At 42.8% G+C, this 12,843-nt stretch overlaps 1 protein-coding gene across 1 annotated transcript; it reads left to right on the plus strand.

Moving 5' to 3' along the window:
- The first annotated feature begins 382 nt into the window (after nucleotides 1-382).
- On the plus strand, nucleotides 383-12,052 carry LOC123395691 (protein ACTIVITY OF BC1 COMPLEX KINASE 7, chloroplastic). Its single transcript, XM_045090727.1, has 18 exons — nucleotides 383-666; nucleotides 1,074-1,696; nucleotides 1,949-2,092; nucleotides 2,284-2,409; nucleotides 2,834-2,921; nucleotides 3,365-3,458; nucleotides 4,020-4,113; nucleotides 4,866-4,920; nucleotides 5,601-5,692; nucleotides 8,976-9,146; nucleotides 9,297-9,353; nucleotides 9,443-9,526; nucleotides 9,615-9,699; nucleotides 10,556-10,617; nucleotides 10,938-11,012; nucleotides 11,115-11,219; nucleotides 11,388-11,529; nucleotides 11,724-12,052. The coding sequence occupies exons 2-18, from the start codon at nucleotides 1,091-1,093 to the stop codon at nucleotides 11,795-11,797; spliced, it is 2,154 nt and encodes a 717-aa protein (XP_044946662.1). The 5' UTR covers nucleotides 383-666; nucleotides 1,074-1,090; the 3' UTR covers nucleotides 11,798-12,052.
- Nucleotides 12,053-12,843: the final 791 nt, after the last annotated feature.

Consider the following 12,843-nt stretch of genomic DNA (forward strand, 5'->3'; position numbering starts at 1 on the left):
CGGATCATCGATTGAATTAACGTTTTGTAGATAAAACTTTTTAAATTTCAAACATCAAAGAAAATCTTACGTGTGGCGTTGTATTCATGCGAGAGGCCAAACCTAAAAAAGAGTACATCGAGCCCAGCTAGCCAACGTATTTGCAGATCGCATGCATTAATCGGCTCCAGCGGCAGTCACACCGTAACGCAAATATGCGGCGCGGCTGGCTAGTTAGGTCGAAGAAAATATGGGCCCGTTATTTTGAAGGATACGATGGTCCGGACAGTTTTTTTTTCGTTCAATCCCCTAAAAGAGTTATTTTACAGTTTTGAAAGGGGTCTGTTACAGATCCTCTAACAGTGTTAAACTATATATAAAAAATCCTGGTGCGCCTCATTTTCCTCTCCACTTCCTGGTGGAGTGGTGTCCTCTTCCCAGCCAAAGCCAGCTGAGCCGAAGCAGCAGTTGCGAATCAGAGAAGTCACCGGCCTCCCCTCCTCTCTCTTCTCCAGGCCCCGAGAAATCAAAAGCCCACGTGAGGTACCCCTTGCTTGCCAAACTCCCACTTCCCCGCATCCACTCATTTCGCCCCGCTGTTCCGCCGAACCCTTTTTCGTTTTTTCCGGAATCTGATGCTTGATTCCGCCGGCCCGCAGCGCCTTGGGTGAAACTGATTTACCGAAGGTGTGTTTTTTGGGATTCTGTATGTTCGCTGCATCTCTTTCTGGTAGATGCTCAGGCAATCTTGCTGGACGAAATTCATGATTTTGATAATTTGGCCGTTAACGGACCATATGTTCTTTTCTGCCCTTATATATATATATGTTTCTGATGAATTTCTTGACTAACTCATTGGGGACAATCTGTAGATGTTCCTTCTTTCCTAAGAACATCTGCTGAAAGAAAGTGTCTAGTCGATATGCAGTAACCATGTGGAACCAGGCCATTACTTATTTTGTTGGAAACTGGGAAGATCTTGTACTATAATTTACGGCCTTCTCGTTATTTTCTCTACCTTGTACTTGTGGTTAGAATGACATTTCATTGTGTTCCATATTTGTTTCATACTAATGGCAAGGTACTACAAACAGGGGCTTTTGATTGTCCAATGGCGATGATGGTGGCTGATCTTAGCTTCTCAGCGTCTATATCCAGTGCCAAGCTACCAAGGTATGGAAATGACTCTTCCTTAGCTAGGAGATCTTCGATGTTCCGAGCAGAAGCCCGGTCCACGGATTCTGAGAAATATACTACGAATGGCCGGTCGAGGAAGATGGTTCCGACAACTGAATTGATGAAGAACAAGGCTGGTGGCCGTGCAAGAACAGATACAGTTAATGGTTCTCTGAATGGAGCTGTCAATGGCTCGACCAAGGCAGTCATCAATGGTTCTACGAATGGCGTTGTCAACGGTTCGACCAGAGCAGTCATTAACGGTTCTCCTAAGGTGGCTGTTGCTGGGACCAGTTTGGTGAATGGCAGCAACGTGTCTGCTCTAGTTAAGACCCAGAAGCAAATGAGTGCTAGAGATGATCCCTTTGAAGAGGAGCTCAAGGTTTTGCCATCTGACGAGGGATTCAGTTGGGCAAAAGCTAACTACAACTCTGTGCAGAGGAGTATAGATATCTGGTCTTTTGTGCTTTCTCTTCGAATACGTATTTTATTCGACAATGCAAAATGGGCCTATCCAGGTGGATTCTCAGAGGAAAATCAGGTACATTAACAATGAAATAGCTAAGCAATTTGTTCAGTAATTCTATAAGTTCAGTCAAGTCAGGAAAGGAAAAATACTGTAAGCTGGCATTTCCTTGACAGCCCCAATGTGAAGGTGGTCTTAAAGTCATGTTGTTAGCACATGAGCATTTTGCTTTAGTAATGGTGCAAAACTGCATCAGATTTGACTGCTGAAATGGGTGTATTCCTGTTTTACTGCACATGTTGACTGGAGCCGCCTTTGAATCCGCAGAAAATCCGGAGGAGAAATACTGCTTCATGGTTAAGAGAACAAGTATTGCAGCTTGGCCCAACTTTTATCAAGCTTGGACAGCTATCCTCCACAAGATCTGATTTGTTCCCGAAAGAATTCGTTGATGAGCTTGCAAAATTACAGGTATTCATTTTTTATCCAGGCAATTTAGTTGAAGGTTTCCTTTCTTTATCTCCTCTCTTCAGTTAAACTAGGATTATTTCTTTCTCGCAAAGGATTATTCCTGTTTACTGGTTGTAGTAGTTTGTTACATGGTCTACTTCTTCTTTAACAAAATAGTAAATATGCACCACGTACCTTTTGCTTTTCTGCAGGACAGAGTACCTGCATTTTCTCCTGAGAAGGCAAAGGCTTTCATAGAGAAGGAAATGGGGTGTTCAGTTGATGTTGCGTTCAAAGAATTTGAGGACCGTCCAATAGCTGCTGCTAGTCTTGGTCAGGTGCTTAGTTCCTACATTATCCAGCATACACATTTTCCCTACCCATTGACAATTCAGGCAGTGTCATATTATATCATTATTTTCTTAAGGATTTATTGTCCATTATTCTCTTTGTTCAAGCCATTAGTGCTGGAGAGAGTAGCACATCTCTAGTATTTAAGAGGAAAATAAAACATACATATTTTTTCTTTCATGCTAGAGAAACTGTTTAATTATCATATACACTGTTCTTATTTTCATATGTACAATGTTGGCCTATAATTTCTGCCAGTTTATATCTGGTGTCTTTGTCATCTACTCTGACATACTGATGATACTACACAACTGACATTGATGGTCATATTTGTCTAATATCAGTCTTGATGATCTTTATGCCGTGTTTCTTCAAATTGTACTTACAAATTCCCGTGATATCAATTTTCAGGTACATCGTGCGGTGCTTCATAATGGAGAGAGAGTTGCAGTGAAAGTTCAGCGACCAGGGCTCAGAAAACTTTTTGATATTGACCTAAGTAAGAGACATGTGTGTTATTGGTGTTCTTAAGTAGAGAACTATTTCTTATTTAACAAACACAAATAACTCCCATATATGTTGGTGGTGTTCTTAAATCGAAAACTATTGCTTATTTAACAAATAAAACTAATATCAGTTGAGAACTTATGGAAAGGGCTAGGCAATCCACATATACACTTCAACAGCGGTCACTATTCTAATTAGTTCCATACTTCCAGTGAATTTGATAGTTATTTTTATCTTTTATACATGCAGAAATAGGTGAAATTAAGAACTTATGCCTTTCTTCTTTGTTAACCTTTTCCTCTCATTTCTTGCATAAGTTTATAAAAGTTACCATTATTTCCTGTTTATTATTTACCCAAACTGTTTTATGTTAAATGATTTATAATTTTCTTAATAATTCCAGTCATCTCAAAACTATTCTTTGCTTTCTTCTAGGGAATCTAAAGCTAGTAGCCGAGTATTTTCAGAGAAGTGAAAAGTTCGGAGGTCCTTCAAGGGACTGGATTGGTATTTATGATGAATGCTCCAAGTAAGTATATATCAATGTATTGGACCATCCATATGTAGTATTTGTGATAATCCATTAGTCAGCTATGGATACAATGTTCTTATTCTATGTCAGTCCCTGTTCAGTACCCAGTTTCTTGCGAGAAATTTGTTGGTTCAGTGGAATGACTTTGTCTGCCATTTTATCTCATATTGTGACCTCAATATTTTTTCTAATCAATAAGTGTTGACTTGGTCATGCCAGTGTGCAATTTCATCATGTCTACTTTGGCATTTATCCATGTAAGTAACTGATAAGTTGACAAAGAAAACATGATATCAAATTGGGAAGGTTCAGGTAATTTATTACATATATTACCTATTTGGCTAGGTAGTACCTTACAAAGGTTACATTCACTAACTTGTAAGAGAGGGTGAGATATCATACACGGAACATCTTTGATTACGAAAACAGAGAATGCATTGCAATAACAGTAGTGATTGTCAGCTCTGTTTGAAGACAGGATCTCAAATTATTCTAGTTTTTAATATTGAAATTGAGCTTACAAACAGAAGTTGACCACCCTGATTTCTGCGATTTCAGAATTTTGTATGAAGAAATTGATTACATCAATGAAGGAAAGAATGCAGACAGATTTCGTCGAGATTTCAGAAACATAAAATGGGTTCGCGTGCCAGTAAGTCTTTTGGACCCCAAATGCAATGTTTCTGAGGGCTTTGTTTCAGTACTCCACTTTGAAGATATCCAAAATCATATAGCCCTACTCGCATTACTTAATCAAATTAAGAACTGGCAAACATCCCCATGGGGAATGTTTTGAGTATTTAATGTACAGTGATCAATCTGTCTGCTTGGTCCGTCTGCCTCCAGCAGGCATCCTCTTGCATATCACCTGCCTGGTTTCATCCTAGTCCGCATGCAGCTTGTGATAATTGATACGAAAAGCTGCAGCATGCCAAATAACCTTTTGATTGATTAGTTCAGTACTGTGGTTTCTGCATATGAATGTTGTGAGGCACGGTATGGAGCATAAATCCTTTCTGTAGCATTAATTTATTTGGTTTTCAGACCTTGTACATTTCCCATTCTTCTGTTTTGCCTCCCTAGGAAGGCCAATAGCAGATAATGTGGGGACGTTTCTTGACTTTCTGTTGCGTGTAACAGCCTATGATATGTTTGGGTTGATTGCTAGTGGGTAATCCAAGCAGTAAAGGTTTAGTCAGGACTCAGGACAGATTGTACTCTTGGACGTGGCATGTGGCTTGTTGTACCCCTTTAAATTGTAGTTGATGATTTTACTTGCATTCAATCAGCATAGAGATGTCTAAACTTTAGTTAAAGTCGAGTACTAAACAAAATCCTTCTGCTTTTCTTTGTGAAATCTTGCTTCAAAGTTTAAAATGACTTGCCATTATGCTGCTTCTGTAGCTTATCATGTGGGATTACACAACTGAAAAGGTGTTAACCCTGGAGTATGCTCCTGGTACGTGTTAATTATTTCTTGTAATTTAAAGTAACCTGAGTTAACTTTTTCTTGAGAGTTTGTATTTCACAATGGTTATCCATTTATAAAGTGGTTTATTAGACATGTTAGTTACTATTTAGTGAAATCAATTATGATGCGATACAGCTTCTTTTTCTTGTATAGATTTGAGGTACTCCCTCCAATCCAAATTAATTTTCACAACTTTAGTACAAAGTTGTAATAAATCTGCGACGATTAATTTGGATCGGAGGGAGTAATATATACATGCATATTACCTTGTCATGCAGAATAGGCTTACACAAACTAATCTACTTTCAGTTACTTATTATATGGTTATGACAATTATTGATCTTCAATCTTCTGTCTCGTCTGAGAGAATTCTAATAAGTACATCAATAAATCCATTATATCTAGCCATGCATGATCACATATATTTCTACACACCAAATTAATGTGACTACCTTCTGGTTCAGCTTTTGCTGTCAAAAAGATTTTACATATTTCTGTTGTCTTTTCACTTAAATATACAACAAGATCAAGCACAGTTTTTAGTAGACGATTGTCCTTTCAGTTGTTACTCACACCAAAATTTTCCAGTTATAACACGGAAGTATATGTTTTTATAACATTCTTTACCATGAAATATTCTATTTTAATCTGATTTGTCATTTATACAGGTATTAAGATAAACAACTTGGCGGTGCTAGACAGCCGGGGATATAGTCGTTCTCTGATTGCATCTCGTTCAATAGAGTCGTACCTAATTCAGGTCAATGTTTTCTTAGTGTACTTGTTATATTTGTACAAAGCTCAGTTTAGTTGCTTGTGATCTTTTACATCATTTATAGAAAATGCTTCTCACAACACAATGTCTACGAAAACTAATAGAAGACTTGTTTAATAACCCATTGTTGGGCTATTGCCTTTGTAATTTTCCTATTTGTTGCCTGTCAAGTGTGACCAAAAGCTGCGGGGACCATGTTTTAACACCGGGCTTGTTTTTAGTTGAAGAATTTTTATCTGGGAAGTATTAACCATGCAGTTTGGGCTATTAACTGGATGGTTTCAAGAGAGTTTGCATGATCTTATTAGATTATTTTTGTTTTGTTAAATGAGAGTTCAGGGTAAACAGGGCACACTTGACATTGTGTATAAAAAAATAGATGGTCTGGCTCTGCTTCAGTACTAGTCTCGTTTTTTTAAGCCTGCACTCTTTGGCTGCCTTTACTCCATGATTCCACAATTTTGCCTAGTAAAAATCTCAAAGGATGCTATTGGCAATAATTTGAGAAATACATATCGACCACACATGTCGACTCGTAAGTATCAAACCATGCATTCCTTATAATTTCAAAGAAGTTTTTTTTTCTTCGAGAAAATGCAGTGAGATACATGCGTTTCTTTGTATTGAAAAGGTAGAGTTTATGTTACAATCCTCCTAGGAGGGGCATTACTGGTAATGGAAAATCTATAGCTAGTGTACATCCCAGGTCTGGGGGAAGATGACGCGGAGACCAGCCGCTCCTGCCTTGGTCCAGAGGGACGCTTTGTCTTTGATCCTCGTAACCAGGTCGTTCACCGAGGGTTGGGTGCCCTCGAACACGCAGCTGTTGCAGTGCTTCCAAATCATCCACGTGGTCAGCAGGGTCACGGAGGCGAAGCCTTTGCGCATGGGCTGCGGCATACTCCGCTTGGCGCGATGCCACCAGGTAAGAAGGGAAGGCTCGTGGCTGGGGGCGGTGCACGGCAAGCGGAGCCAGGCGATGACGTCTTGCCATACCTGCCTGGAGAAGGGGCAGCGGAGGAGCAAGTGGTCCATCATCTCGGGGTCCTGGCAGCACAAGAGGCAAGGGTCGTGGTGCTGCAGCCCACGACGAGCTAGGCGATCGGAGGTCCAACATCTATCCTGGTCAGCAAGCCAATGGAAGAAGCGCACCCGGGGTGGTGCCCAGCTCTTCCATATGAGCTTCCAGGAGGCGCTGGGGATGGATCCCTAGAAGGTAGCCTTGTAGCAGGACTTGGCAGAGTACGATCCATTCCTGGTCCACTTCCAGGTGAGCTGGTCGGGCGTGTTGAGCAGGATGGTGTGCTCAATGGCATTCCAGAGGCGGATGTACTGGCCAATCTCGTGGACGCCGAGAGTGCCCTCGATGTCGCGAGCCCAAGCATTGGCATTGAGCCCCTCCGCGACGGTCCGCGCCTTCCTCTTGCGCGTGGGGATGCAGGCGAGGAGCCGCGGTGCTATCTCGCCGACGGATCAGCCGCCGATCCAGCGGTCGTCCCAGAAGAGGGCCGAGAGGCCGTTCCCCAGGGACATCGTGGTGCAGGCGAAGAACTGCAGGTCGAGCCCACTCCATGCTCTGTTCTGGTCGGTGTGGCTGAGCCATAGCCATCGCAGGCGGAGAGCCAACCTGGTGCGCTCGAGGTCCAGGATGCCAAGGCCTCCAAGCTCGATGGGGCGGCAAGTTCGCCGCCAGTTTACATGGCAGTTGCCCCCATTGGCTGTCTCACGGCCAGCCCACAAGAAGCCGCGCTCAATCTTTTCTAGTTGCTTGATGGTTTTCTTGGGCGGTGCAAAGACGAGCAGTTGGTGAATGGGGATTGCGCAGAGGACGGATTTCACCATCGCGAGGCGCCCAGCCTTGTTCATGAGCCAGGCCTTCCAAGACGGCAGTTGGCCCCGCACCTTGTCCACCAGGGGCTGCAGCTGCGCCGCCGTCGGTCGCTGGATCGTGAGTGGAATTCCCAGGTAGGTGACCGGGAGCTCGGCGATGGGACAACCGAGCAGCTGTACTGCAGTGGTTGCCGCATCCTCGTCGCAGCGAATGAGGGTTGCCGTGCTCTTGGCGAAGTTGACGTGGAGTGCGGAGGCGCGGCCGAAGAGGTGCAGGATACCCTTGACTGCGGTGATCTCGGCCGGCGATGGATGGCAGAACAGCACGACGTCGTCTGCGTACAGCGAGATCGCCGGTACCGTGCGCCGCGGGTGGAGCTGCTGCAAGATACCCAGCGAGGTGGCCCGGTTGACGAGCCGGCCGAGGACGTCGACGGTGAGGACGAAGAGCTGCGGGGACAGCGAGTCGCCCTGCCGGAAGCCTCGACGATGCCAAATGGGGGGGCCCGGGTCGCCATTGAGCAGCACCCGAGTGCTTGCTGAAGATAGCAGGATGGCCATCCATGCTCGGAAGCGAGTACCAAAGCCGTAGTGCTGCAGCACCTCGAAGACGAAAGGCCAGAAGATCGAGTCAAATGCCTTCGTCAGGTCCGGCTTAAGGAGGGCACGTGGGGCTTTGAGCTGATGGAGTAGCCGCGTAGATTGCTTGACGAGGACGAAGTTGTCATGAAGGCTGCGCCCGGGGATGAATGCATTCTGGTTCGGGCTGACGAGGCGATCTAGTTGTGGACCAAGGCGGAGTGAGAGCACTTTGGCGAACACCTTGGCGACGAGATGGATAAGGCTGATCGGCCTGTAGTCCCCGAAGGTGGCGGCGTCGGCACGCTTGGGGAGCAAGGTGAGCAGCGCCTGGTTAAGGCAGGCGAAACCTCGGCCGCGCATGTCGTAGAGCTGCTGGAAGACATCCACCAAGTCTTGCCGCACCATGGGCCAGCAAGTGCGCAGAAATTCTGCAGTGAAGCCGTCGGGGCCCGGCGCCTTGTGCGCAGGCAGTCGCTGTATAGCGGGCCAGATTTCCTCGGCGGCGAACGGCTCCTCGAGGACGAGGAGGTCGTCGGCGGGCTCGATGAGCTCGTCAAGGTGGAGCGAGCACTCGCGGTCGACGGCGGTACCAAGAAGGCCATCAAAGAAGTGGGGGTATTGCTAGATGATATAAAATTCCTGGATCCTGTACAATGGTGCAGTTGGCTGCCTGGTTATCTTAATAGATGTTTAAGCATGCACAACCTTCACTCACTCATTCTCCAAAGTTTTGTGTTATATATTTTGTATATTCCGTTTTATGCTCAATATTGACACCAAGTTATTTCTTTTTTTTAGTGGATCAGTACATGTGATAGTTATTTGCACTAATATTTTTATTCCATGTAAAACACAGATACTGAAGACCGGTTTCTTCCATGCTGATCCGCATCCTGGAAACCTTGCCATAGACAAGGATGGCTCTCTAATATATTATGATTTTGGAATGATGGGTGAAATCAAATCATTCACTCGAGATAGATTACTCTCCTTGTTCTATGCTGTGTATGAGAAGGACGCGAACAAGGTATCTTCATATCTTCGTATGAGTGGTGCACACATAATAGTTTTCTGTATTCACCTAACATCTTATTTTTCATGGTGTTGAGTAATTTAAGATGCTCATTTTTTGGGCAGTTCATCTATTCTCCTTTTCTCAGTCAGCTCCATCTTACAGGTTATAAAAGCTTTAATTGACCTGGAAGCTCTTCAGCCAACAGGAGACCTCTCACCGGTTTGTAGGACATGCTATTTCCTGGGCAGAAAAGTTATAACAGAAATTTCATTTAAAATTTATTTTCTGACTCCTTTTTTGTTATACAGGTAAGAAGATCTGTACAATATTTCTTGGACAATCTGCTGAGCCAGTCACCGGATCAACAGCAGACTCTAGCTGCAATTGGAGAGGTTGCCTGACCTTATAATTTTACAAGAATCAGTTTGCATGTAAAAAAAACTGAGATATTGAAGTTAATCCTTTGTTTTACCTTCACAGGACTTGTTTGCAATTGCTCAAGATCAACCGTTCCGTTTTCCTTCCACATTTACCTTCGTCATAAGAGCATTCTCAACTCTTGAAGGTTCCGCATTCTCATATATCCTGACAACATTACAATATCTTGAGATCCATTTCTTTCGATAGTATTACTTCTGATTTCTTCTGCATTTTTTATGAATGCAGTATCTTTATCCTTTGGTACAGACATCTCAGTATGTTCTTGGTTATAAGCGTTGCAAAATGCTCCTCATTTGCTAACTGTTGTTAAAACGATATAATGGCTCTAAGCTGCAAAACATATTCATTTCTACTTTGAAGAATCTTCTCATCATTAGAAGGTCATTAGTTATTTGTAGTAAGGGGTGACATGTTTTGTTTTTTTTCTTTTCGAGAAAACGCAAAAGACTTTTGCGTTTCATTTCATTGAAAGTATGTGGTTCAGATCGAGACCTGAGAGTGGACTTTGTGCAGTGCGCAACATATACATTGTTGGATGGATTGTGAACCTACAAAATTTGAGCCAAAATGTGTCCATTTGCGTCCTGTATAAATAAAGAAGAACAACTCTGTAACTGCACATAATCTTTTTGGTGCATAACACAAATGAACATGTTTTTTCGCCACAATTTTACATGTGTAATTTTGTTTGAACACATAGAGTTTCGCATTTTTTATTCAGAACTTGCATACTGTGAGTGATTTTTCTAATTCTACTGCCCACTTCCCAGAACTTAACGTTTGTATTTTGGGAACAGAATTAGCATAGAAGTTAAGGTTTCTAGGGAATGACGAGCCGGGTGAAATAAAGTTTATATCTTGAGGACCCTAAATGCTCATGCTGCTATACAAATTATTAGCTATACGACTAACTTCATAAAAAGTTCACCTATTTACTGTTTGTTGGTCAATGATTGTGATGGTATATTCATGTTTCACAGGCATCGGGTACATACTGGATCCTGATTTTTCCTTTGTCAAAGTTGCTGCACCATATGCACAGGTTAGGACTATTGTCCATCCTACCATTACATTATGTTTTCTCTTCTTTATCCTTTAAAAAAAATGGAAGCTTTTATTATTCTTTTATATGACTTGGTTCATGTTTTCTCTGCTCTCTTAAATGTTTCCAGAAGTGGACTGCAACTTGCTTTACCGTATAGAAGTTGTTACCAAGATAGATCATCTTGTAAATATGATATGCTTGTGTGCGGCCTGTTATTTCTGCTAACATAGTTCTGTTCCATTTTCCTCATAACAGCAGAAACTCTATCCTTTCAACATCTATCTGTGAATTCTAACCTTGTTCCATTTGAACTCCAGGAACTGCTAGACTTGAAAACGAGACGAAGAGCTGGACCTGAACTAGTCCAGGAGATAAGAAAGCAAGCAAATGATGTAAAGACATAAAGCTGTGATCGATATGATTTTCTCATTTCCTCTCGTTTCTACGCTTCTAGTTGTTCTGCATGCCATTAACTGCTATCTCCATACATACAGGCCCGTGATTCTACGATCTCAATGCCCTACAGAATCCAACGGATCGAGGATTTTGTGGGGCAACTCGAGTCGGGTGACCTGAAACTCAGAGTCAGAGTACTTGAGGTATGGCTGTGCTGATGACTTCACTTCTGTCTAGCGTCCTTTTCTGCCATCATAAGTTCATGACAAACACTTGTGTGCTCATTAACTCCTAGTTTGAAAACCTAGTGTTTCCATTATTTGTTGCTTTGGTCGGAAGTCAACCTGAAACCTATATAATGGCATTTGCAGTCGGAACGAGCTGCTCGTAAAGCTAACGTACTTCAGATGGCGACCATGTATACAGCCATGGGTGGTACTCTCTTGAATATTGGGGTCGTCATGGCTAGTCAAGGAAACCAAATAGTCGCAAATGGGTCTTTCGTCGGCGCAGGTAGGATCTGTTGCTTGTTTCCTGAATAAATCGTTCAACAAATTCTCCATAATACGACGACAATTTTCAATCTTATGTGAAACCTTTCATTATCTTTGCTTGTATTTGTAAGCTCAACCTGAATTTAAACTACTGATGTTTTCAACATGTCCTTTCTTCATTGGGCCAATTCTTGCTCCCAACTGAATTTGCAGGCATTTTATTGGCATTACTGGTTGCATCGATGCGAAGAGTGAAGAAACTCGAGAAATTCGAGACGATGATGTGATCGCTGTGCTTCATTATGGAAATGTGCATAAAAACCAAGACAAATGGTTCACTTCTGTAAAGAAATTAAATGGGAACTGCTTTCTCATTCATAGGTAAATAATATATGTAGATCATGTAGGAGCCACATTCTTCCTGAAAATGTTGTAACTTGTTGCAACCTGTAATTTTTTTCCAAACAGTATACATTCTTTTAGCAGAAAGCTCAGACTATTCAGCCGCAAATGATTAAGAAAGCTGGAGAATTTTATGCCTTTTTCTTACAGTTCCTGATTCTGTACCCTAATGCCCCGAAAATACTGCCCTTTGTTGTTTTGCTTTCCAAGAAGATTGGTGCAATCCAGCCAGGAAATTTCGGTCCGGTTTCTCTCCAGAATTGCGCGGTTAAAATCGCTTCCAAATGCCTATCCAATAGGGCTCAACCTTTCATATCTCAGCTCATTCATCATGATAAAACGGGTTTCGTTAGGGGGGTGGGGATAACTAAAACCTCCACTTACGCTGCTGATATGGTCCAATCCTGTTTCAAAAGGCGAAAACCTGCTATTGTTCTAAAGCTCAATTTTCAGAAAGCTTTTGACTCCTTTTCCTGCTCAGTTCTATCGACTATCATGGGGGTCAGAGGGTTTCCATATGTTTAGTGTCGTTGGATTAAAAACCTTAATGTGTCGAGTCATTCAGCGGTGATGCTAAACAGGAAGCCAGGCCCTTGGTTCCAGCCTCGTCGTGGTCTTGACGAAAAAGGGTTTCCCCCCGCTTTATATTATAAAGCAACCACACCAAGCATCCGAACATCTTTCAAAATAAGTCAAGAGCGACAAAAGAAGTCAAGAGCGAAAATAAGTTCAGTTGGGACACAACACAACACGGCCCAAAGAAACAAAAGCTAGCATCTAATCAGGTTCCCGTGGAGGTGGAGGGGCGGTGAAGTGAAGAAGGACGCGCGGGAGCGGAGACCAGTGCTGATGATGTCGATGAACCCCTGATGTCGCCGCTTGCTAAGTGACCGCCATAGCTGCAAGAAGCCACACAATTTATATACGGCAT

Source organism: Hordeum vulgare, chromosome 5H, assembly GCF_904849725.1.
Source record: "Hordeum vulgare subsp. vulgare chromosome 5H, MorexV3_pseudomolecules_assembly, whole genome shotgun sequence".
Lineage (NCBI taxonomy): Eukaryota > Viridiplantae > Streptophyta > Magnoliopsida > Poales > Poaceae > Hordeum > Hordeum vulgare.